This window comes from Camarhynchus parvulus, chromosome 5 (genome assembly GCF_901933205.1).
Source record: "Camarhynchus parvulus chromosome 5, STF_HiC, whole genome shotgun sequence".
Taxonomy (NCBI): Eukaryota; Metazoa; Chordata; class Aves; order Passeriformes; family Thraupidae; genus Camarhynchus; species Camarhynchus parvulus.
Genome location: NC_044575.1, coordinates 9295112 through 9321559, shown reverse-complemented (window position 1 = coordinate 9321559; position 26448 = coordinate 9295112). Strand labels below are relative to the sequence as shown.

The 26448-nt window shown below is 48.0% G+C and overlaps 2 protein-coding genes across 4 annotated transcripts; both read right to left on the bottom strand.

Annotated features, from left to right (window-relative positions):
* Nucleotides 1–7064: 7064 nt before the first annotated feature.
* Nucleotides 7065–22131, bottom strand: IVD (isovaleryl-CoA dehydrogenase). Of its 3 annotated transcripts, none has more exons than XM_030950137.1 (12): nt 22056–22131; nt 18608–18697; nt 17322–17373; nt 14532–14701; nt 13040–13133; nt 12668–12804; nt 12045–12141; nt 10884–10977; nt 9665–9746; nt 9094–9198; nt 8383–8455; nt 7065–8270 (listed from the first exon to the last, which is right to left on the bottom strand). In XM_030950137.1, exons 2-12 carry the CDS (start codon nt 18683–18685, stop codon nt 8137–8139), a joined length of 1116 nt encoding a protein of 371 aa, XP_030805997.1. In that variant the 5' UTR covers nt 18686–18697; nt 22056–22131; the 3' UTR covers nt 7065–8136. The 3 variants fall into 3 exon arrangements, with proteins under 3 accessions (XP_030805997.1, XP_030805995.1, XP_030805996.1); XM_030950135.1 differs by lacking the exon at nt 22056–22131 and adding an exon at nt 21577–21724; XM_030950136.1 differs by lacking the exon at nt 22056–22131 and adding an exon at nt 20982–21411.
* On the bottom strand, nt 21811–26191 carry KNSTRN (kinetochore localized astrin (SPAG5) binding protein). The gene is made up of 8 exons (XM_030950138.1): nt 26065–26191; nt 24994–25126; nt 24793–24849; nt 24493–24580; nt 23299–23419; nt 22940–22992; nt 22738–22812; nt 21811–22183 (listed from the first exon to the last, which is right to left on the bottom strand). Exons 1-8 carry the CDS (start codon nt 26126–26128, stop codon nt 22052–22054), a joined length of 723 nt encoding a protein of 240 aa, XP_030805998.1. The 5' UTR covers nt 26129–26191; the 3' UTR covers nt 21811–22051.
* Between the last annotated feature and the right edge of the window lie 257 nt (nt 26192–26448).

The following is a 26448-nucleotide window of genomic DNA, read 5'->3' as shown; positions in this document are numbered from 1 at the left end:
GGGCTCAGTGCCACCCATGCTCTCACAAACCACAGCCCAGGAGTGGGACCTGCCTGAACTTGCAGCATTTTTTGCATTTCACCAAAACTAGGTTTTTTCCAACTCAGACAAGCCTGGCTGGAATGTGTTGGCTTTTCAATCATCTGCCTGTCTGTGGCTCCTGGCAGCTTCCTGGCATGAGCTCCAAGCCAGAGCACAGCTTCTCTCCAGGTGCACCCTGGCTTGGGAGCAAAGGCAAATCCAGCAAAAAGCAGGAAGGGAAGGATTCCTGCCTCTGAGGATGTTCACTTCCAGCCAGACCTGGGACTGGTGGCAGAAGAAGGGGGATCCAGTGTGCTGCCAGCAGCAGTTTTGGGGCACTCAGGGGTACTGAGGTTCTGATCTGTATGGAAAGGACACCAGGCAAAAAGGGCTCGATCCTGCTTATGACTCCTGGGAGATGCTGCCATGGAGAAAATAGAGATGAAGGAGGTTTTCTAAGAACAAAAGCAGCCTGTGGAAGCTGCAGGAAGACTTCCACTTTTCCAAGACATGCTGAGTAGGTACACAGGAGGGTGGGTGCTCCTCCTGCCTGCTGCGATGCAGAAACCAGTGCCAAGTCCCAGGCAGACAGTGGCTACTCCTGTGGACACAGTGATCCCAGCAAAGGGAGTGATGTCCCATCTCTGCAGGGATGTGAGAGCCAGGGCTACCCCCAGAGCAGGAGATGATCCCCATAAAGATCCAGGAAAGACCTTACCAGCCTCCAGTTCCACACACCATCATGGTCCCACGAGGGAGCTCCGCAGAGCCGTGTTGGAAACTCTGGCTCTTGGGAACACCAGGCCTGGGTGAGCGTGTTCAGCGCTGACGTGATGCCAGCTCCTTCGGGATGTGGGGCCAGGGGGAGCTGCACGGAGACTCCCTGTGCTGGAAGCTTCAGCTATGCCCAAGCAAAAAAAATCATCCCTGGGAATTTCCAAAGCGTGTCTGCTCAGCAGGGATGGGGCCATGCCACCCCCTCTCTGCAGCTCCCTCTCCTCATGCCAGCAGGAGTACCCAGGTGCTAAATCACAGGAACTCTGCTGGGCTGCAAAAATAACCATTTGCTTTTTTCCTCTGCATTGCACTGAGCAGGCAGCTACCACTCTTTCTGTTCCTTCAAACCAACACTGGGCTTGCTGTCCCTCCAGAGAAGCTCCAAGCTCTGCAACAAGGCACAGAGAGGACACAGGCTGTTTCCTCATGCCCCTGGCACAGATTGCCTCATGGGAGAATATCGATCCAATACAGCCCCCTTCATCCTGCAGACACCCAGGGCACTATAATAAAGCCTCTGTTCTGCCTTATTAGCTCGGGAGTCCAGTCCCCAGGGAGACTGGGTGCCCGAATTGCCAGGCTTAGCTCAGGCCAACGCCGCGGGGCTACCCTCTAGCAAGCATGGTGGTTATCAGCTCTTATAGTGATTGCAAGCTCTTAGGATTTCAGCTCTTGCTTGCTAGGCAGGGGTGCTCCCAGGCTGAGGCTGTGGCAGACAGTGAGAGAGGAGAAGGAGGAGGCGCTGGCTGGTTCCACAGAGATGGCTTCATTGGGGAGTTCTGTGAAGGGTCCTGGTGGCAGCTCTTCTTCTGCCGAATGGGCTAAAATATGCCTCTTTTATAGGGTTAGGGGGAATCCAGATTTGACCAATAGTAAGGGTTAAAGTAACATAGCCTATGGGGTTACAGACATAAGCTGTGGGGCGGGGGTCAGGGAGACAGGAACTAATGTTGCAGTCTCAGCATTCCTATTATTCAATTCTCCATGGGGCTTTACCTATGTCCATGGAGTCTACTACAGGGCACGTGGATTATCTTCATCTTGCTAACAGCTGCAGGAAAATACACTCACTCCTGCGCTCTCTTCTGGGAGGCAGCTGCAGCAGAGGGCTGGAAAATCCTCCTCTGGTCAGTCCCAGCTCTGCCACCAGACAGCCGCACACAGGAGGGAGCTGTGCATGTGCTGAGCCCCTCAGCCCACTGAGACACCCTTCAGAAACTCCCTGTTCTCTCTCTGCCCTGCCCCATGTGGACAGTGCAGAGGACAGAAGTGATGTTCCATGGATGAGCTGAGCAGGGTGATTCAGTGCTCATTGTAGAGCCCAGAGAGATCAAGGTGCCTCAGCACCTCTGGGTGACAATGCTGAGTGATCCAAGTGCCACTCTGACCCTCATGCTGCAGGGCACATCTATCTGACTGTCATTGTCCCTGCCAGACCAGGGGCTGTGAGCAGAAACAGCAGGATCAGAGAATCCCAGAATTATTTAGGCTGAAAAAGATGTCAAAGATCATCCAGTTCAACAGGTGACCAATCCCCACATTGTCAAGCAGACCAGAGCACTGAGTGCCACGTCCAGTTGTTCCTTGAACACCTACAGGGGTGGTGACTCCACCACTTCCATGGGGAGCCCATTACAATTCTGGATAGCCCTTTCCATGAAGAAATTCTTCCTGAAAAGTACCTTTCCTCCTTCCTGGGGAACAGCAGTGGCCAAGGGCAGGGTGCTCTGCAGCAGCGCTTCTTCAGTTTCGGGTTTGGTGGGGACATCCGTCTCCTGCCCATTGTGGCAGATTAGCGCTGCAGCCAGCAGGGTGGTTTGGGGAGAGCTCATGCTCCCGACATCCTCAGCCTCTTCAGAGGTTCAGGATCATTCCCCTTCTCCTGGATTCCTTTGGAATGACAGCTCCTCAGGCAGACCCACACCTCCGGCTCTGCCCGGAGCTCCACGTGCCAAGGGGGAGCCGGCTGCCGTCCCCCCACTGGCGGCTCCCTCCTCCCGCTGGCACTGGGCCGCCTGCCATTTCCCTTTGGCGAGCACGCTGCTCCAGCCTTTTTTTCCCCCATTCAGGCTGACAACTGGGCCTCAGCATCAGCTGCTTGTTGCTCAGCATCAGCCTTTCAGCAAACAGCAGGTGCAAGCGGGGCGACCCTGGGCTGCGCTACAGTAATCCCGCAGCCCCCCCGGGCCTCCCTCGCACAATATTGTGCCCTGGGCTCAAGAATGTTTTTGTCTCCCCTTCACAGTTGTGAATTCTTGTATAGATTGAAAAGAAATCTCTTTCTAATCTTCCTGCGGTGCCGTGGCTGGGAGGAGCGGGTGCCTCGCTGCGAAGGGAGCGTGGCCGGCACAGCTGTGCGGGAGAAGTGGGCAGCTGCCGGCCAGGACGCAGGGACAGAGCGGCCGGGACGCAGGGATCGCGTCCTCTCTGCCTGCATCCGTGACAGCGGATACGCGTGGCTCCGTGGGCTCTCACTCCAGCTTGGGAAAGAAACCGACTCATCACCCACATGAGCAGCACGGAGGTGACACAGCAGCAGGTCCCTGCTCCGGCAGCGGCGTTGAACCGCAGAGAGTGCTGCTCAGAGCCCCGGGAGGCTGAGGCGAGCGGGAATCTAAACACACAGGGATTTTGAATAACACATCGTGTTGGGCTGCAGGAGGGAGGCAGGAGCAGGAGGGAGGCTCGTGAACAGGGATGAAGCACCACCGTAGGGCTTGGCTTCAGCACATCTCTGTACAGTGAAATCAGGACGCAATGACACTTTTGTTATGTGTCACCCTGTACCGAAATTGCTCAAAGCCCAGCACGGGAGGGAAATATCATCCTTCCCACAGGCTACCAAAGCCTCCCTTCTGCTCATGGACCAGCTCCACAGGCAAGAAACCACATCCTCTGTCACACATACACACAAGCGCACGCACTCTTCACTGCCCTGAAAGCGGGAGGGGACAGGCAGTGGGACAGAGCAGGGGACAGAGGGGCTTTCCAGAGAGCTGCTGAGAGGGAGACAGTGGTGCCACAGCAATACAGTAGCCTGGGAATCCCATCTGGCAGCCCCAGCGGGCTTTTGGGATTTCCCATCTTTTTTGGGATGTAAACCACTGTAGTCAGGTCCCTGTGGAGGATCGGGGAGAGCCACTGCTTTGCCTGAGGTGCTGTGCAAACACGAGTTCCTCTCCCACATCCTGTACCTCTTGCTGTGGTTTGACCTCGCCTGACAAGGCAAGATTTGCTTTAACCACAGCCCAGCCCCATGACGGGGCCATGGCTCCCAGGGCAAAGGGGCCGTAAGCCCAGCTGGCCCCACAGACCCCCTGCAGCAGTTTTACCTCACAAACTGATTTTAACACCATGTCCCTTGTGTGTGCATAAAGCAAACAGGTCCCTCATATACTGTGGGCAGCCCCTCAAACACAGCCTCTGTTTAAACTCAAGCTCTGTCCAAAACTGGAAGATGTGGTCCCTTCTGGCCTGGGAAGCATGAGGCAGAACACTGGAGATGTCCAAGCCCATCTTCCCCACTTATCTTCCACTTTTCCCTTGAGTTTCTGGATCAACCACTAGCAGTGCCCCAGCTCAGTGTGAGCCCAGCTTTTCTACCACAAGCTGATCACTGAGTCCAACCTGTGCTCAATCCCCACCTTGTCACCCAGCCCAGGGCACTGAGTACCCCATCTAGTCACTCCTTGGACACCTCCAAGGATGGGGACTCCACCTACCTGGACAGCCCCCTTCACTACCTGACCACTCTTTCTGTAAAGAAATTCTTTTTTATATCCCACCTGAAATTCCCTGGTGCAGCTTGAGGCTAAACCTTCTCTTCCTGTCACTAACAGAACCTCATCCCAAATCCCACACTGCTGAAATAAACTCTCTGTTACCTTGTACTGAGTTTGCATGGCCAGGTTTTGGTAGCCAGAGGGGTACAGGGGTGGCTTCTGTGAGAAGCTGCCAGGAGGTTTCCCCACATCCAGCAGAGCCCATTCTAGGCAGCTCCAAGATGGATGTGCTGCTGGCCAAGGCTGAGCAAATCAGGAATGGTGGTGACATCTCTGGGATGACATATTTAAGAAGAAGAAAAAGAAACTTATTAGGCAGATAGAATTGGGTCTAGAGAGGAGCAGGGTGAGAGGAACAGCCCTGCAGACCGCAAGGTGTGGTGCAGAAGGAAGAGCAGGAGCTGCTCCAGGTGCAAGCTGAGATTCCTCTACAGCCTGTGGTACAGAGCATGGTGCAGCATGTTGTCCCCCTGCAGCCCACAGAGGGCCATGGGTGTGTAGAGATCCACCTGCAGCCTGTGGAGGACCCCACACTGGAGGAGGGGGATGCCTGAGAGGAGGCTGTGGGCCTGTAGGAAGCCCATGCCTGTCCAGGGACCTGCAGACCCATGGAGACAGGAGCCCACGCTGGAGCAGGTTTCTTGGTAGGACTTGTGAACCATGGGGGATCCACCTTGGAGCAGGCTGAGTCTGAAGGTCTGACCCCATTGTTCTGTGGAAGAATGACCCACAATGCAGCAGTACATGGAGAGCTGCTGCCCGTGGGATGGACTCACATTGGAGAAGTTCATGGAGAGCTGTCTCCTGTGGGAGGGACCCCAAGCTGGAGCACGGGAAGGACTCCTCTCCTGAGCGGTAGCAGAAACAACTTGTGATGAACTGACTGTAACCACCATTTCCGTCTCCCTGCGCTGCTGTGGGGGGAGGAGTTAGAAAAGGGAAGGAGGGAAGATGTTTTTGAGGGTTTTTTTACCTCTCATTATCGTGCTCTGATTTTGTTAGTAATAAATTCAATTAACATCTCTAATTTGAGTCAGTTTTACCTGACAGTTTTGGGTGAGGGATCTCTCCAAGTCCTTATCTCAACCCATGAACCTTTATTATATTTTCTGTCCCTGTCCAGCTGTGGAGGGCAGTGATAAGCTTTGGTGGGTGCCTGGCACCCAGCCAGGGTCAACCCACTGCATATCTTCATGAATAATTCCCCCCACTTCTCTGCTCAGTGGCCAGCCAGCTGCAAACAGGGCAAGGATCTTGAAAAACAGGGAAGATGCAGCACATCCAGCCCTGCCACCAGCCAAAGGCTGTCAGGCCAGGACAATTTCCATCACATATCCACAGCAGAAACCATTCAGATGATATCCAGCAGCACAGCCCCCTGTGTTTCCCCTGTTAGCTCTGCTGCTCTCCTGAGGAGCTAAAGCACAGCCTGCATGATCTCTGTAAATGTATGTCTTTTAAATGAGAATTATGGGGAAAAGCTGTGGTTGGGAAGACAGAAGGATAGGCAGGGAAAGCAACACCATGGCTGTTGCTGCTGCCAGCCTGGATGTGCTTTGGTGGGCAGCAGAGCCTTTACTTCCCCTCTGCTGGGGCCCCCCCAAGAGCACAGGCCACAGCAAAAGCCTATTTTATTAGTATAGTATAAAGATTAACCCTCTTTTCCCCAAAAAAGCTCTCCCATCCCTTTCCTAAGGCAGCTGCTGTGGAAGGGAATGAGATTTGAATAACACAACCCTGCTGAGGATTTATGAATCTGTCCCTGCCCCTGTCCCAAGATCTGTTAGATATTGATTCATTTTACCTTCAACTCCAAGGTGCTGATCAGCCTGGAAAGTGAAGGCATTATTTATTATGTGTATTAAAACCAGACCTCTCCAATGCTGAAGGACAGGTTTAAAAATCTTTGTTAAAATTAGGTTTTCTAAGGTGGAAGGAACACAATCTGAATTTCACACCATCCTGTCAAGGTTCTGACACTCCCTAGAAAAATTGCTCTGGCAGGAATGGATCTTAACAGTGATCCAGGAATCATTTTGTGACAAAACATAAATGTCTGGTCACATAACTAAATTCTCACATCCATGGACAGCAATGCACTGAGTATCTCCTGTATGAAGTGCACCTCAAGATTCACTTCCTCAGCATTTTCAGATGCAGCTCAACAAAATATTCCTGACAAAGCACCTCTGTCCACCCTCTATCCAGAGATTTAGGCTGAAAATTAAACCCTGGGGCACTTCCTGAGTGACAACCACCCACTGAGGCTGAATAAATATGAAGCTTTGGAGGAAGGTGCTACCACCAGGACTTCAGAAGCTCTTTCTGACTCTTTGTGACTTTTATAAACTCTTGGTGACCTACCTGGCAATCCAGAAAAGTGAACTGTCTTCAATCTGTAGCATTGTAAAATTCTAGTCTACTGTCATCTGGTATAGACAGGAGTCAACTATAACCAAAAAAATATACACAGTTGAAGGTGAGTTTTGTTAAAACTGCTGGGAGCTGCCTACACGGCAACGGTTTAATTAACTGTTCAATCACATTTCCAGCAGCCCATTTCCATTTGTGATTCACACTTAAAGGCTGTCAGGATGCTAGACAATTTCCTTTAAAAAGCTGGATAAGCCCCGATTTGCTGGATACAAGATGCACTGAGATCACTCACAAACACATTGCTCAGCTGCCCAGAGTTGGAGTGTGAGGACAGGCTTGGCCAAAACAACAACCTTCAGAGGGAACCAAACCCCAAAGAAATCAGCTCCTTCTGCCTGCTTCATTCACAGATGTAACAACACAGCTCTGATGTGTTAACTTGTCCCCAGAGTGATGGATGGTGACGACTCTGAGAGAATGACCTGGTGGGAGCAGTCAGCCAGCGCAGCAAGGACTTGGGCCTGCACCCAAATAATTCCAGAAGCAGCCAGAATAGGAAAGCTGCAAATAGGAAAGGAATTCTGCAAAGTAACACACATGGGATTTAAGGAGGTTTTAGGAATCAGCACCTAAAACGCTGCTTGGGCACAGATGACTTTAAGCGTTCATGATGGCAACCCCACAATGTGGTTGGTGTCAGGTTTCCAAAATGGAAGGTATAGTCCCATTGGAAGGTCACAGCAGGAAGTTTCACCTTCCAATGGCAATCTGCTAAATTCTAACTGTTTAATGGCACTCAGACCTTTTTGGTAAGAACAAAGTTGTTCCCTTGTTGTCCATTTAGGTGGGTTTGGATTGACTTTCTGTGTGCAGCGGCTGCACACCCCTTGCCAGCCTGCCTGGTGGGGGGATGGACATCTGCCTTGCAAAACTGAGAATCAACAGCTCATGAACACCATGAATCAGGATGATCACAAAAGAGAAAAAACACTTCTTCTTCCATGTACCCTCTGATTCATTTTGTCCAAGCCAGTCCAGCAGCATCTGTTCCCAGAGCAGGCAGAGGGGACTCCACAAGTGACAAAGCTGGAATGGCAGGCAGGAAGAAGCCGAGTTGTGCGCTCCAGCCTCACAGTCAAGGCCTCATGGTGGTTGTGGTGCTGCCTCTGCAGTGGTGGCATTACTTGAAGGTGGCGTTGAAGGCCCTGCCGATGACGAGCCTGCGCACCTCGCTGGTGCCCGCCCCGATCTCGTAGAGCTTGGCGTCGCGCAGGAAGCGCCCCATGGGGTAGTCATTGATGTAACCATTCCCACCTGCCACACAAAAGAAGCCACAAGTCACTCCTTGTCCCTGATTTCAGGGTGGGACAGCAGAGGGAAATGTTCCTGCACTGTGCTGGGCTCTGTCCAGCCATCAGTGACTCACCCAGGCACTGGATCCCATCCAGGGCCACCTGTGTCGCACACTCTGCTGAGTACAGGATCACTCCAGCACAGTCCTATGGGACAGTCACAAAGGGACAGTCAGGAAAGGTGTCGCCTGCCCATCTCCAGTCCCTGTGCTGCCCTCATGCTGCCATCACTCTACAGACACCTGGTAAGAACCCTGAACTACTTGATCACAAAGCACAGGGACAGGGAGCTCCAGCAGTGTCCCTGTTACTATAGAACACACAGCAGGTCTGTAAAGGCCACATGAAGACAGAAGAAGAAAAAAAATTAAAAGTGCACCAGAAAAGATGGCTCTCTCACAAAGGCCCATCAATCGCCCAGGAGACCAACATGATTTGCTTTGGGATGCACAGATCTGTGCTCCCACTGTTAAACACTCAACATCCTCCTCCAACAGAGGCATGGTGACAGGTGGAGGTGACAACACCTCTAACAACTGCTACAGCCCTTACAACAACCAGGACATCTGTCTGGGCTTCTAATAAACACCTATTGATGCTGCTAAATCTCCTGCCTTGTAAAAGGAGGCTTGCTTTTAATTTGTGAGTGAAAAAAGGTACTTTACGTGTGAAAAAAGGACCCTTTGGGCTGTGGGGACTTGTTGTACAGAGGCTCCCCCCAGCTGAGGCTCTGGGACTGGAGGAATTGCCCCAGGACACACAGCCCAGGGAGGAGTTGAGCTCACCTTGGCATTGAAGTGGCCCTGGTCACAGGCTTTGGCCACGTTGTAGACATACTGCCGGCAGGCCATGAGCCGCGTGTACATGTCTGCCATCTTGCCCTGCATGAGCTGCACGGCCCAAAGACAAGGGACATGAATTAACAGGGGTGAGGGGAACCACCCATTCCCTAAAATACCTCAGAGGAACCAGACATGGGAGGAGACATGGACCCAGCAGACATGAGGGAGCAGGAGGTTCTGTTAAGCCACAGACCCCTAGATATCAGCTACAGTCCCACACCCACCAACAGCGATCTCAGGGGAGCAGGCTCAGAGGTCTTTCCACCTTCTCACCAGATCATAGCATCCCAGGATTCCTTGAGTTGGAAGGGACCTTAAAGTTCATCCAATTCCATCTCCTTGCATGAGCAGGAATCTTCCACTACCCCAGGCTGCTCATTACCACATCATGCAGCCTCAGCATAAACAGCAGGTGACCTCCTCCATGCAAAGCCCCCACCACAACAAAGCTCTCAGTCTTCTTAGTTTTAAAGAGAAAAGAGGACAAAAAGTCCCAATTCCTTTTCTGCCTCACCTGGAAGTGACCAATTTTCTGTCCAAATGCTTCTCTGACATGCAGGTATGGAATTGCGTGGTCAAGAACAGCTTGCATGAGCCTAAGAAGAGAAGGGGGAAAAGGGAAACAGTGGAACTATTAATTAATAATGATTTACCTTTGGAAATGTAACCCAAGGCAAAAAGGTTCTCATAGCTAAAGTGATATCCTGCTATCTTTCTACAGCTCCACTCAAACAAGGCCAAGAATAAAATCCAAAGATCCCATATTTCTCCCCAGTGCTCATTTGGGACATCCTGTGGGAAGGTCTGACCTTTTAATTCAGGGGATTGAGATTTGAAGAGCTTTCTCACAACCACAGCCATGACAGTTTGTGCTCCTCTTACCTCCAGAGGCCCTCAACTCAAGGAATAACAGCCAACACCATAAAAAAAAGCACAGGTAAGAATAAGGAGGGGGAAAAATCCTCCTCATGCTTTGTGGAAGTTGATCTTTCTACAAGAGGATTAGCCCAGAGAGACCACTCAGGAGGACAAAAGGACCATGGGGTGCCAATAATTACTGGGGAGCTTAAGGATTGAATAAATGAAGAACGAAACAGTTTGTGAGTCTCTGGATAATGTGTTAGATTCTAAGGAATTGATAATACAAATGTGCTGGTTATTCCCTGAGTAATAATGCAGGGATACACAAGCCAGCCACTGGGGACTGAAGCACATTTATACCTCTGGAAATTTTTTTATCAAGACTGTTAATTTCCAAAGCCTGCTCTGGAGGGTCAGTGGACATTTGCAGGCAGACTTGCAAACATTCTTTCTGGCATTGCTTCTCTCATCCCTTGCCCCTCACATGGGGCTCCACAGAAATGCTTTCAGATTGGAAAATCACTGCATGAGGAGCTGAGAGCTCAAGGATGAGAGCTCAGAGCACATTTGAGTGAGCAGTGGCTGCTGAGAGGGTCCTGAGGACCTTCAGGACAGCCCAGTTGAGCAGCTGTGCTGGTGCTGGAGTTCTGTGCTGGTTTTGACTGGGACACTCAGCAGCCACGGGACCTCCTTGCACCTTGCTTCGTTCCCATATCTGACCTAGCCTCTTCTCTTCTGCTGCCCCAGTAACCCAGTTCTCCATCCAGGATCCATCCTACCAAGAGCTGCAGGCCCCAAGGGATCCCCACCGGCTTGGCAATCACCAAGGACCCTTCTGGCCTTACAACCTACAAAAGATGACAAAACCTTACCCCAGGGGGCCCCCGGACAACACGAGCCTCTCCAGGTCCAATCCACTCATCAGAACATAGACTCCTTTGCTCAGTGTCCCCAAGACATTTTCAGCTGCAAAGAGCAAAGAAAAAGTGATTTATTTATGTGTAAAACTCAGACAAGCTGCTCACTGAGGACCTGTGTTCAGTGGGGAGAGGAGCAACCTGGGCCAGTGGAAAGTGTCCCTGCCCACAGCAGGGGGTGGGACTGGATGAGCTTAAGGTTCCTTCCAGCCCAAACCATCCTGGGATTCTATGAAAAATGACTGAATAGCCTGAAAAATTTCCTGGAAAAAACTGTTTCAACTTCCAAAGCCAAAGATTAGAAGGAGCATGAATGGCCAGAGTGCCAAGTGCATTAACTTCCAACACTGCAGTGATGTGCTTCTCCATGTCATCATCCTCTTTCCACAAGAACATGATGTTCCCTGTGGAGGACTCCTGGGACATGATCAGAGCACCGGGGCACTGGCCTTTATTATTTCAGGGTGGAGGGATTCAATACAGTTAGAAATGTTAGGTTTCAGCTGAAACTCTTCCACTTTAGCTTCTGAAAGTGTATATGGGGAGCAGGAGAGCTCCTTGCTCTGCAAATGTGCAATCAGAATTTTTATAATAAGACATCTTCTCCATTTGCTCTAAAAAGGCTGCAATTTTTCTATCAATAAAAATTGCCACTGGAATAACAAATACTGCTATTACAGAGGCCTCTGTAGTGCTAACTAACAGGGGAAAGGACATCCATTTTCAGGCCCTGGCCCCAAAAGAACTCAGAAGTGTTACAAGTGTTGGAAAGTCTCCAGTGAAAAAACCTTTAGGGCAAAGTAGCTCAGCACCATACAAGACAGGAGCTCTAATGGAAACAAGTTTCTTGGGAAGCTTCAGCAAGGCTTTGGAGAAGCTGTGGTTAACAACTAGGTCCATGAGGGTGAAAGAGCAGTGACCTGACAAACGATGTGCTCCCTCCCTGCAATCCAGCAGATTGCACTTTTCCAGTTCCATCAGCTCCCTCAGAGGCTGCCAGAGAGAGATAAGCATCTGCAAAGCCCTCCAGGTCACAGGCTGAACATGTGTGTAATTAGTGATCCAATTTACCTGATCAAGAACACAGGAAACCACCATGATTTGAACCCAACTCACCCGGGACCTTGCAGTCTTCAAAGATCAATTCACAGGTATTAGACCCTCTCATTCCCAGCTTATCCAGCTTCTGGGCTGTCCTGAAACCTGGCATTCCCTGCAAAGTCAAAGCAGTAAAAATACATTTCACATCTCAGTTCCAACAGACTTAAAAAAAAAATCATGAGAGATCTGTGAAATTCCCCTGACCACAGGAACATGTGTAGGGTGCCAGGAGGGAGACAAAGTGACCTAAGAACAAGACCAGGTCTAAGTGCAAGTGCAGAGAAAGCAAATGGACAGAGAAACACACACATATGAACCCTGTGCACCCATTTTCTAATGCACATAAACAGCAAATAAGTAAGTTATTTGCACAGCTGCCAACACAGGCTCTCCTACAGCAAGGGTTGGAAGCTCTGCCACGAACTGAATTGTTCTAATAAAGAAGTTATGTCCATCAGAAGGTTTACTGATCTCAGATTCTGTTTTATTAAATGTTCCTTTCCTGCCTGAAAGGCAGAAAGTAGTTTGTCTTTGAGGAAGAGGCTGGCAGCTATGGAAGGAAAACCAGCTGACTTCCAAATGAGGTTGTTAAGGTGAAGGATTCTGCTTTAAAACCCTGTGGGAATGACAGACCCTACCCTCTCCACGATGAAGGCGGTTATGCCTTGGGATGCTGGGACAGCGTTCATGTCAGTTTTAGCGTAGACAATGAGAACATCCGCATCCGGCCCGTTGGTGATCCAGAATTTGTTCCCATTCAAAACAAAGAAGTCTCCTGGAAGCCAAGAGATGAAATGTGTTAGCTCATGACAGCAACGCTGGTATTTCCCACTCCACTTATTCCCTAACAGGCTTCCCATAATCACTTAGGTTGGAAAAGACCTCCAAGATCATCAAGTCCAACCTTGTGAACCAGACCAGAGCGTGGAGTGTCATGGCCACACACTTTTTTAACACCTCCAGAGATGTGGCCTCCAGCACATCCCTGGGCAGCACAGGACAGGCTTTACCTTTCTTGTCTGCTTTCAGCTTCATGGACACAACATCAGAGCCAGCATTTGGCTCGCTCATGGCTAAGGCTCCAATGTGCTCCCCACTGATTAGCTGGAAGAAAGGACAAATATTAGCAAAAGATGAAGACCAGCAGCATGGTTTGTGTTCCCTCTTTAGCCCCCTGGCCTGTTTTCCTGCACTGCACCTCCACAGTCACTGTTCTCCACAGGAACTCAAACAAGAGCTGCTGCTCCCGGCACAGCCTGAGCAAGGAGCTCCCTTGTGCTGCACGAAGGAACAGCAAATCCCAGAGGGATGAGAAGGGTGACTCAGCTCTGTCTCAGCTACACAAGCACAGCCCTGCTTGCACAACACATGAGGAAGGTGCCAAGGAACATGCAGGCAGCCATATGCCTGTCCCCTGCTCCTGCCTGGGCTTTCGCTGCCCTTTTACACAAACAGGAGCTGGTGAACACAAAAGGCCAACGAGGGGGTGAAAAGGGATGGGAAAGTTCTCTGCAATGTTCTCATGGCCCAGTCCTCCCACACTTGCCCCACAACAGCAGATGGACCCTCCTCCTGTGCCTGTTCACACCAGGGTCTGGCAGAGCTGTTGCTTCTGCTTCACTGTTATTTCATCCTGCCCTTTTCTCCTTGCCTTTTTTCCCCTCCCTGTGTACTTTCATCTATCTTGTCCTCCTTTTGATCTCTATTTTTTTTTAAAAAGAAGGCTCAATGCTTAAGATATGTTCAACCAATTCAATCCATCAGTGCACTGCTACAGAAGTCCACATGAAGTGCTCAAATCTATTTAAGCACATTTAAGTGCTCTGTCAGGAGCCAAAACAAGTCAGACCTGAAGTGACTTCACATCTCATTGAAAGGCAGAGAATGAAGCATGAAAATACACCTGAGGAAGGAGGACAATTCAGGCTGCACAGTGCTTTGAGGAACTCACACTGTACTTTGCACGTTGTTTAAATCAAGTTTCTTGTGCTGATAATTTCACTGATAATCTCAGTAGCTGGGATTCAATGTGCTCATTGTTTTTATATGCATTTAAAAACAGAAATCTAATTAATGCACTTCTGAGTTGCAACATCAATGCCCCAAATGATGATGAAGTTTCACATATGGTTAATTAACAGCCAAACCAAGCATTTGGGCAGTGAGAAATGGAAAATATAAAATAGGAAAGCAGTGACTTTCATTCAGAGATCTCAAAGTGATTTGGGAATTTGAAAGAATATTCTCCAGTATCACCTCAAAGCCTCCCTTAGTAACACAACTCCAGAGAGCTGGGCTGTGCTGCCTGTAGACAAGGACACAGGCATGGGATGAGGTCAGTATGGATTAATAGGATAAAAACTGACAAGCCAGAGAAGGGCAAGTTTGGCACATTCAGTATTTCCTAAGGTTTGGTCACTGAAATCTGCTGGTGCTTAAGATGCCATCCTTGCAGCCAGGACCCAAATGCTTTGCAGTGCTGCCCCTCCTCCAGCCACATACCTTGGGCAGGTACTTGTGCTTCTGGGCCTCGTTGCCGTTGCGCACGAGCTGGTTGATGCACAGGTTGGAGTGGGCCCCGTAACTGAGCCCCACGGACGCTGAGGCTCGGGAGATCTCCTCCATCACCAGCACGTGGTCCAGGTACCCCAGGGCAGAGCCACCGTACTCCGCTGGGAAGAGAGGAAAAAGCTCACGTTACCCACCACATGCACAAGATCCCAGGGCTGGGCTCAGTCTCCAATGAAATCCAAGACACTGAGAATGCTTCTGGATTTGACTGTTGCCATCCCTGAGCTGGGCACTTCTAGCTTTCCCCATCCTTTCTGAATTTCATTTTTCTCATCTTAAAGTCACAGGGATATTTTGTCTTCAGCATAATCTATAATTCACTCGTATAACGTAGTTTATTTGTAGAACATGCACAAGGACACATCTTGAACATGCTACTGACATTGAGTAATAATGAGTCCTTCTCATCAACCTTCGTATTGTCACAAAGATTAAATCACCAAGTTGCAACTTCCTTAAGGCGAGAACAAAGGAACACAGGCAAGGTTTGTAAAATCCATGTATGTTTGCCCCTAAACAAATGAGAAATTCTCAAACTGCTCAAAAATGTGACACTAAGGACTTTTCTAAGCCTACAAATGTGCAGGACACCAGAATTTTGATGAGTGGCCAACTGAGAATGAGAATGATCCATAAATGTAATTTGTCAGTGACAAGCACGTAGATTTCAAGAGAGGATGAAGTGAGAGAGCAGCACTGAGACCCCAGCTAGGCACATGGAGTTGAGCCTAAAACTAATAGTAAAGATTAAAATCACACAGTAGAACAGGGAGGGAGATGGCAGGTAAAAAGAGAAGGCTGAGAAATACGTAACAGCCTTGAGGAGCCAACAGCCTACATAAACATACACACATGTCCCTCTAAACACATTTATAGACACACAAATACAGTCACCTCCCAACCTAAAAGCTCTGTTCTCCAGGTAGGAAGCAAGTGGTTGTACTGCTAAGAGAAGCACTACGACGGGACATGAACACCAAGAAGCAGCTGGGGAGATAAGGTGGGAGCACTTACTTGTCATCAATGTGGAGGCTGCAAGCAAGAGCAACAAGGTAAGAGCAAACCTCTGTCTGTGCTCAGAGTGACCAAAGGGCACAGCTCCAAGGGGCTGCTGTCCCAAATTCCTCAAATTAACACCACAGCCACTGGCATCACACACAGCCTTTCCTCCCATGTCCCTCATTTTGACTCCTGTTTTTATCTGCAGGGCACTTTATCCTCTAAAATCTCTCCCTACCACAAACCCAGGTTTAAGGGTTTGCTATCAGTATCATAAAAGATGGGCTTAACCATTTCTCATGTATGCCAAAACAAGAAAGTTTTTATGAATTCCTATATAATTGTTGGGTTTGGTGCTTTGGCCTCAAGAAAGGTGAGGTAACTGTTAGCAGCACAAATCCAGGATTGCTTTGCACTGCAAGAGGAACAGGAAAATGATCCTGCCAGACACCTCCTCATATAACACAAACCATGGTGTGTTCAAATGATGCTGTGGTTTCTACTCTTTGTACATTATATGACTGTAATATCATTCCATGGAAACAATATATTTACATTTCCTCACTTTGCACTTTATAAAACAAATGGAAAGTTACAAACACCACAGTTATCTTAGTTTTAGGAAGAAAACAAACAGCACTGTTATTCACAATGTTCCCTTAATAGACTTGATGCACTGGCACCCAAACATGCCATTTAATTGTGTACACCCTCCTAAGATTCCACACGATCTTTACATCCTAGATCTCACTCTCCTCCAATAAAATCAACATCAATAAAGAAACATACAACTCCATAATCCAAAATAAAGTGAAAAATCCTGGGCATAGGAGGGTTTGAGAGGTAAACCTTTGAGGAAATCAAGAAGGACAGGACTCGTGAGGGGATGGCTTATTTATAGTGTGGGAAACTGCTGTAAGCCTCAGGCACAACATCAAAGAAGAAAGAAGGTAAGAGTGAGGAAAAACAGGAGCAGCAGTAAATGGAGAAGAGGAGAGAGAGAAAGCAGAAATGCAGAGTCTTTCAGCGCTGAAAGCGAGGCAGAGGCATTATTCTGAGGCATTGCTATTCAGCTGGATTCTGCAGAGCCTTTGCACAGCCACATCCAGAAAACAGACTTTTCCATGGGGAAAGAAAGGCCCCATCAGCCGCTTTTCTCCACTAAGGGCTTCTCCTCACTACCCTTCCTTGGTGCATTCAGCACGATCACACTCATCTGTAACACTCATCACAACACTTTTCACTAACCTGCACAAGGCTGAATAAGATTTCCCCTGATTTTTTTCCGACTGGTTGGCTGTGGTCACTCCCCATTAGTTATCACAGATTTTCAGGGCATTATTTTAGAGCCTTTAACTTCTCCCATTACAGATGGATGTTTGTTCTGGGATACTTTTATCTCTAGCTCTCATTCTTCAAAACTTCCTTCATATTAGAAAGGCACAAATACGTCTGAACTACATATGTTACATCTGGAGAAACTATTTCTGAGCAGTGCTTTTAAATTGTGAAAGGCATTTTGTCTAACAGTGAAAAAGGATCCAAAGTCAGAGAAGAAAAAAAATGGTTGAGAAAAAGCTTTTTTAAATGCAAAGATAGGACAAAATGGATGCTATACCACAGACAAGGAAGGCTGTTGTGAACTGGAAAGTGAGAGTTTTAGTGGTTCTCATTTGTTTGAAGTATCACCGATCAGAAGGCAAAAGATCGCAAGAAACTTACCAGGGGCTGTGATTCCCAGAACTCCCAGTTCTCCAAGTTTCTTCCAAAAGTCCTACGAACACAGAACAAGCAATCAGCCCAAACTGGCAGTCTGGGCATCAGCATAACAAGTTTCCCCAGGGAGTTCACTGGACACATGCATTTATCTGCCAGATATCACAAGAATGAGGCAAATACAACCCTAATTCCTGTTCCTCCCCCAGTGCAGCTCCATCCTTGGAACTGAGAAACCACACAGATTTAAGGACAGTAGTTATGCTACACATGGGAGGAGTTTGTGGAATTCAGTGAAAATTCACATGCCTAAATTTAAATCTGGAAGGACACCTCCTAAGATTTAACTCTTTGCCCACTCCAATGAAAATTTTTGTGTAACAGCATAAACTATCCATTACCAAAACCCTGGAAATATGAAGCTATGAGATGGCACTTTAAAACTCTTCCAGTAAAACAGGAGCTGGCAACTAAAGCCAAGGAAGCATCCTCAGGGGAGATTAAAAAAATGGGAATGCCACAGCCATGACAAATGCAGTAGCAAAGGATGTTGGCACCAGGGAGGCCCACATGTGTCCTGGTGGGGCCATCTCCCTGCTGCCTCTTTCCTCTGCTATGTGGTGGACACATAGGTGAGTGCTCCTCACGTGACCTTGGTGTCCGGCCATAATTATCAGAGACTTCAAAAAGTATCATACAATAGCTCTGGATGACATCTGGAATGCCAGGCTAAATTTATACACTTCACTTCAAAGCTGCACATACATCCCTGGAAATGTCAACATCAGAGCTCTAAGAAATGCTGGCAGATGTTTAGAGCTTTTTGAGTCTTGCGGAGCTTATAAAAACCAATAGTCAGATCTCTCATTTCCATCAATCAAAGCACCCTGTGGCACAGGATTTGTTGAGTTTATTAGAAAGGCAAGTTTCAGCATTTGTACACAATATTTTCACAGCAAATCTGAAGAGGAAATTCATGTCCAAGAAAGGGACTGAGCCAGGAGTACACAAAGCACACTGGGGGAAGGAGCCAGAACAGACAGGCAGGAATCCAATGATAAGAATCCCAACGAGACCATTATCAATCTATTATGATTATTGCTGGGTTCTGCCCCAGGCTGCTGAAAGTTGGTAACAAATGCTAAAACAGGAAATCAAAAAAAGGTTTTCTCTGTGGCTTTTAAGTTTGAAAAGTTAATGCACATGTTCCTGTGGTGTGGCTTGGGATTGTCTGGACTAATGCAGAGATCAAAGCCCAGAGAGGCTTTCAGAACCACACATGAAATACTTGCCCGCATGCCTTTGAATTCGTTTTCCTGGTCAATCTGTTGGGCCTTTGGAGCTAAATGCTCTTGGCAGAACTTTGTCATGGTCTGTCTAAGCTGGGAAAAGAGGGGAGGAAAAACACATCCATTACATCTCAGCAATATATTGTCATCTTCTTCCCCTGGTCCTGTCAACATTCCCTCATGAGGCTGCTCCAGCATCCCAAACCCAGAAGCACAAGACCATAAGGAAATCCATGGTTCAGGTAACTGGCTGAAATACCACTTCAGAGGGTAATTGCTTTAGCCTTTTAAAAAGGACTTCATGTACTTTAGTCCCTCTCAGCATTTAACCTTAACTGTACCCTGACATGAGAGAATGTTCCTGAACTCCTGCCTGCACTGGGGTTTCAGGCATATCTTTGGGCAGGGAACTTTGGAAGCTGATGAACTGAGTTTATAATGTGCTAACCCATCCCACAGCTGCTTACAGCATCATTTAATGGCGTGCAGATGCCTGCAATAAGCAGGGATACTAATTAAAACATGTTTGTGTGCCAAACTAGAACTACATTACCTACCTTACTACCTTCTACAGTGGGGAAATTTGATACAGCCAGGAATGTTCATTAATCCAAGTGTTAAAAACTCAAAATATTTTTCTAAATTTTATACTCTGAACACTTACATGTATGCTACAGAAGTCTATAAGCATACTAACAAAATGTATATAGTATCTTACATGCTTTTAACAGGAAGATTTAAAAACTTGGTCTTGATTTTTATGGTCAAATTGAACAATGCTTTTCTTTTCTTTTTGGTTCTTTATTCCCACATATTAATTCTGATGAAGCAACAGTTTTAGAGACTGAAACCCTGAGCTGTTAAACCAGAACCTGTATAAGGGGCAGGAACAACAAACCAGAATATGCCCACACTCCTCTGTCTTTCTCTGACCACCAAAACCTAAGCATCCTCCTTTTTACAACTGAGAAGATATGTTAAATTTCCAAAGTCACAAAGACCCTGGATTCCAGTACTAGCAAACAAGCTTTTTCTCCATTGCTAGATTTATAAACCTAAAAAGAGCCCCAAAAGACATTAGATATCTTTCCACTGTGACAAAGCTGACTGCATTACACCTGGGCAAAGAGCTTAAAATAAATTAAGACAAGCTTAAAACCATAATAAAAAAAAGTCTTAATCAACTAGAGATTGAGGATGAAGTCAGACAGGCAGCTCTGACATCCTAAGCCAGTTTATAACAGTTATATTGCCTTTAATTCACAATTTCACTAATATTACTGAAGATTATTTCTGATGGTTTTTTTTTCTTTTTAGCTTTTCCATCAGACAGATAGGAATAAGATGAATATTTTGCATCTTTTTACATCTGCTGAAAATAATAGTACAAAGAAATGTCAGTTTGAGCTGATAAGGCCATAAACACGAACACAATCATGGTAAGGAATAATTCTGCAGCAAGAAAGAAGAACAACTAAGTTTATTTTGCACATCCATATGCTTGCATCATCAGAATTGTCTGGAAAGTGAGGCTGTCGTTCCAGTGTTCCACTAGCAGGAGCCTGTGTGGAACAGTCCTGGGAAGACACTGCTCTTCACTCCAAGCCCTGGGGCAGAAGGGAATACATCTGGAATGGTCAGCACTTGGCTGCTGCTGCACACAGAACACAGCAAAGCTAAGGATCATAGAACACTGAGCTGCAAAGGACCCACAAGGATCATCAGTCTGCTGGAAATTATCTAACTTTCCTAACTAATGTCTCATTAGCTGTTTTAATTAATTGTAAGCATGCCCACTTGTAATCAGCATTAGTTACGTTCCTTTTTCACACACACTTACTTTGATCATTAAATCACTGAAACCTTAGGTTTGCTAAAACTAATCCTGAGAAACTCCAATAAATAAAGCCTAAGGAAGTTGAAGATTGGACGCCTGGGATCTTAAATTTATGGCCCTTCAAAGACGTGTTGAAGAAACCAGAAGACACAGACAAGACTGAAACCTAGAAAGCTGGAAACTCCCAATTTGAGAAAAAATGATAAAAGGACTAAAAAAAGTCGGCCAGATAAGCATGAAGAGTGAGAAATCAATAACCAATAGAGGACAGAACACTAATTAATAAAGAGAATGATGCAACTCAGAACCAATAAACTTTTGTTTGCTAAATATGTGTAAGTGAAAAAGTTTTGTGTCTTGGGATTGAGTGGAAGTCAGAACTTTGTCAGCCACACAGACACGTCGTGGACAAGAATAAAGTGATGCCTTACACACTAACACTAAAAACAGTGTAAGAGTCTTGTTTTTCCCAGTGTTTTCAGAGGTTTTCAGTAAAACGTCCAACTCCCAGCCCTGTACAGGAAACCCCAACAATCTCACCCTGTGCCTGAGAGCGTTGTCCAAATGCTCCTTGAGCTCTGGTAGCTTTAGGGCTGTGATGATTCCCTGGGGAGCTGTTTCAGTGCCTGACCACTCTCTGGAGGAAGAGCCTTTTCCCAATACCCAGCCTAAACCTCCCCTGACCCAGCTCTTGCCCTTCCCTGGTTCCCATCACTGGTCACCAGAACAGAGATGTGCTGCCCTGCATGTCCCCTTGCAGCAAAGCCGCAACCTGCAGCGAGTTCCAAGAATTATCCTAAACCTTTAAGTGCCCCATTGGGCAGGAGAGCAAGCTGGGAGAGCTGCAACACTCCTGTTGGGAGGATGTGCCGCGACCCCACCGAAATGTTCCTTTGACGATCACGTTTCTGCCGGTTATCGCCTATCCAACAGGCCACAGGCGGAGGCCGGCGCCGTTCCCTTAGGCAGTGCGGCGTTCCGTGGCGAGGCCGCGGGCCGGTCACTGCTGCGGGCCGCGTCGCGCCCCCGCCGCGCGCGCGGGGATTGGGCGGCCCGGCCCGGTCGCGGCCAATCGGCGCCCGCCCGCCCCGCCACACCCCCGCGCGCGGCGCGGTACGGAGCGGCGCGGCCGTACCTGGCGCTGCTCGGCGCTCAGCCCGTTCACCGTGTCGTCCACCGCCAGCCCCGCGCCGCCGCGCCGCGGCACCGCCAGCGCCCGCCACCGCCGCGCCCCGCCCGCCGCGCGCCCCAGCACCGCCGCCGCCATGGCCGCTCCCCGCCGCAGCCCCGCGCGCAGCGCGGCACGGCCCCGGAGCGCCCCGCCCCGCCCCGGCGCCCGCCTCCCGGCGCGGCCGCGGCTGAGCCCACGTCCTTGGAGCGCCTTTATTGAACTAAATCCCACGAACACCGGACACCGGAGCAGAGCGGCGAACGCCCGACACAAGGCTGACCGGCCATCGCTGCTGCCTCAGCCCCCCGTCCGTCCCTACCCCGCCGGGGAGCAGCCACCAGCTCGGCGTTTGGATCACCAAACGCAGGAACCGGGCTTGACAAACAGGGACCAGTGAACTAGGGGTGAAAGAGCAAAAATCCCAGTCCATCCTCGTGCCTCACATTGCCAGGAGCTTCCCCAGCGCTTCAAGTTTGGTTTTCCATTCCTTAATTTGAGCTTGGAAGTCGGAATGCTTCTCCAGGGCGTGCTGGTTCTCCTCTTGTGCTGATTTCCACTTGGCCATGGCTGTCTGTGGAGAAGTCAGTGCACAGCACGTTTCACTAACACCAGAGTAAGGAACAGAAAAGCCAAGTCCTAAAGCATCTGAGCTGTTCCTCCTAAACTAAGATAAATCTGGGATTACTTTTACCTTGATCGCTTGTGGAAAATGTAAATTTATCTATGGCCAAAATTTAGGAAGTCTACTATAACAATTATATTTTAGCTCTAGGTCTTCTTAAGAATTGTAGAACTGAAATTTAATGACTTTTTTGGTCTCTATATCGGTAATTATTGAAGCCACTTGTGCTTGCACACTTCTCAGTTTCCCCACAGATTAGCCAGGCTCACTGCTCTGCAACAGTTTCCAATTTAAATCAATTATCTGGCCTCCGGAATAACAACCAGGCTGGCAGATCCCTCTACTTAAAAGGGGAGTAACAGTTTCCTTAATAAGTGTGTTTATATTAAAAGAGGAATACTGCAGGTTTTCGTCTGGCTCGTGTGGAATAAAAGAGAATTGGGGGGGGGCAAAATAACCTCCCTGAGGGCCTGGCGCTCACTGCCAGGTTGAGTCAGTCTTACCTCAAGCATCTCCTTCTCTTTTGCAGCTCTGTGACAAAATAGCATCAATTCTTCTGTGACCTTGTTAGTTAGCATCTGAAGAGTCAAAAGGAAAATGACTTTTAATATGATGCAAATAAATGCGAGTCTCAGCTGTTTTAGCATCAGGAGAGAAGGGTGGGGGCACACAGACCCCTCAAAGCCCAGTTCAAGCTTTTCTTACTGTTGTCTTTTCCCGGCACGCACGCATCTCTTTCTCCTCCTCTATGTTGCTGCCTGTAAGGAATTCAGGAGGTGCACTAGTGAACCTCTAATATACACATAACTCTGAGAACAAACAGCTTTTCAAAGTGACTTTCTACAGCAAGAAATACTAAGAGAGTTTATCCAGGCCAGGGCTTACTACAGGAAGCAGTTCTTCACTTAAGCCACAAAAAACTCCCCCAAACCCTGGAATTCCAGCAGTATTCCCTAAAAAAGGAAGTACAGTCCAAATTTCTTATGAATAGTCACAACAGAAGGAAAAAAAAAAACATGCTGGAGAAGGACTACCAGGATGTAAGCAAAGTGCAAACTCCTTACCAGGATTGATGTTTCTGCTTTCTAAAATCGTCATGCAAGTCTCCTGAATTTTCTTGAGATTCTCAACCTCATGGACAAGCCTCTCGTTCTCCTTCTTTAACTCCCTTAACTTGAGAGTGCCCTGGATAACACAGGTTGTAAGTGAGGCAAGTTCCCAAGGAGATTTTCTTCTCCTAAGTAATTCTGACACTAACAACTTCACAATACTGCACTTGGCACCAAGAATCAGACATTGCCTTCTGTCTCTACCACCACAGCAAATGAGGCTGTTGCAGGTCCTTGCTCCTGCTTCTTGACAGGAGTAAAATTTATTACATCCACACACCAGAGCAATTACTAGAAACATCTGATCATGGGCAAATTCCTTTTAGACAATCTATCTTGTGCTCCCTCTCATTTATGTAAACAATGCACGCACTGAGGAGCATATAAACATTGTGAAGAAAAGGGTGTCTCAGGTCTTTAAGCCACAGCATTATTCCCTACACAATCCAGATATTACCAGGCAATTGGATAAGCTGATCAACCTCCCAAGTTGAATGCGATTCTCCAAGAGGATCAATAAGCACGTGGATTAGGGTGATCTGCCTGATAGTGTCAGAAGCTTTGGGAACATTTCATAGGAACTCTCAGAGGCTCTTAAGAAAATCAAGCTGTGAGATGAGAGGAATGATCATCCCACAGACTGAGAACTGGAAAATAAAGTGAGATTTTACAGCTGTACGTTACTAGGTGGGCCTCCTGTACGTGACAAAAGTGGTACTAAGCACGTCCTAGAGATACCTCTGAGAGCCAGGGAATAATGAAGTGCCAATTCTACTCTAAACCAGATTCCACAAAATCAGTTCTGTTTGAAACACAAGTCCCTGAAGAGTCCCAGCTCTCTCAGCCTTTCCTCCAGTCCCTTAACCATCTCTGTGGCCCTTTCTTGGACTCTGTCCAGTACATCCATATCTCTTTTGTACCAGGAGCCCAGAACCAGACAAAATATTCCCAGTTTGGCCTCCCCAGAGCTGAGCAGATGGGAAAACAACTTGCAGAAGATACAAACAACTCAAACAACTTGTCCAGAAGAATACAAAGACATTCTGATGAAGACAAGAAAACAAGCAAGACAATCCTTAACATGACCCTGTATGGATCAGAATACAGAAGTTACTCAAAGATTTATTTATTTTTCTCTCCTATCCTTACCTCTGCTCTTGCTAGTTGTTGTTTGAGTGTTTCCACCAACTGATTCTTGTTTTTTAGCTCTGCTTCTAGTTGGTATCTGCTGAGAGGGCTGTGGAGTTAAAGAGCAAAGACTCAGGGGCAAAAATACCAGTGTTGCACACCTCCTAATTTCCCTTTGTCCTTTTTAAAGCATTTGTTCTGACCAACAGATTTAATTAGCAAACTTGGCAGGAAAGCTGCACATGGGTGAGAGCTCATCACCAGCCTTCACAGGAGAACACCACAGCACAAGGACAACTGGCAGAGATGGGACGCACATACCGTCTTGCCACTATCTTCTTTGAAACTGGTTCCACTTTCTTCTCAGACTTAGGCAACCTTAAAAGAGAGATAAAATAAAATTACCAGAAGACTACAACGTTCTTGCAGATCACCAAGCCTGTTAGTTTGACAAAATGTGCAAAATGAGCCATCTTTAGGACATCTGCCAAATAAATCCATAAATATTTTGCTTTGATTTACCCTTGGTTTGCAGGCTTGAAGACACTGTCTGCTGGAACGTTTGAGGCAAAGTGAAGACTGGGAACCACGCTGAGCTCTGGCTCTGATGTTGTGCTGACACATTTTCTCTTTGAAGGATAATTCATTTGCAATTCTGTGAGAAAAAGACAGCTGTGAAAACACCACAGACAAGAAGTAACCTCCTTTAAGGTCTCTTACGCCTTTAAGGTAAAGCAGTTATATCTGGCTAGAATGGAGACTTCTAGATAGAAGTAGAGGTAGAAGTAACTAAGAGTAGACTTCAAGTTTTACCCAGGACCAAGGGTCCAGAATAAGCCAGAAACAGGTCCGATGTAGACAGTGTTAAAATACAATCACCAGGTTAGCACTAATGAGAATTTGAAATGATAATACACAATAAAGAAAGTCTCAACATCAAGCAGACATCGTGCCACAAGGTTGTTGTTCAATGCTGGAAGCAAAACAAACACAGCCCACATGAAATTATGTTAAGAGACCTCCATATTTTGCTACGAGTGAATAGCTACTAAAATAACATAGATAACTAGCTTTTTATGTAGAGTTTATTTCTCTTAAATCACAACTGTTTAAGTATATAAAGCTTTGTTCAATCAGTGAGTTTAGGAAGTTGCTTTTTCTCCCTCAAGTTAAGTATTTTTCAAATTAAACACCCATGCACACATTTACATTAGAGCAACGCAGAGTTTCCACCGATACAGCCCAGCTCCCAAGTTTTTAACGCTAATTCTGGGTGCCTTCCAATTATAAAATGCTATAAAGTGCTGTAAGCAGCATTTGAAGATTTAGAAAAGTAAGAGACTGTGAATGAAGCATCTTTTGCATCAAGGGGCCGCTGCCTTTTGCCGGTGGAGGGTACACACAGCAGGCCGAGCGCTAACTTAGGTCCTAAACAGGGACCAAACAGTGGAATAAAGCTTCTAATTAGATTTTGGAACAGCCACCACGTAGCCAGGCAGCGATGGAGCTCCCTAATGCCGGCGCTCCGCTGCACCCCTCGGCCGAATCCCGCCAGCCGTGCCCCCCGGGTGCCCGTCCGTGCCCCGCCCTCACCTGCGGACGGCTCGGGGCGGTGGAGCCGGGAGTGCACGGGGATGCGGGAGAGCCGCCCGTCCATGGCGGCCGCGCTCCCCTCAGGAGTTCAAACAGAAGCGCGCCGGGACGGTTGGGCGGGCCCGCGCATGCGCGGGGGCGCGGCGCAGGCAGCGAGCGCACGGGGCGGGACGGGGTGGGGAGGCGCGCGCGGGCGGGGATTGAGGGCGTGGGCGCGCGCGCCGCTTCTCGCTCGCGCCCCCTGTGCTTCGCGCCGTTTCTGCCTCGCGCCCCCTCCCTCAAGGGAGGCGTTGGCGGCCATTACGGGGGCAACAGCCGCGCGCGAGGCTCCTGCCCTCGGGGAAAGGCGGAGCGCAGTTTCTTCCTTCCTTCTTTCTTTCCTTC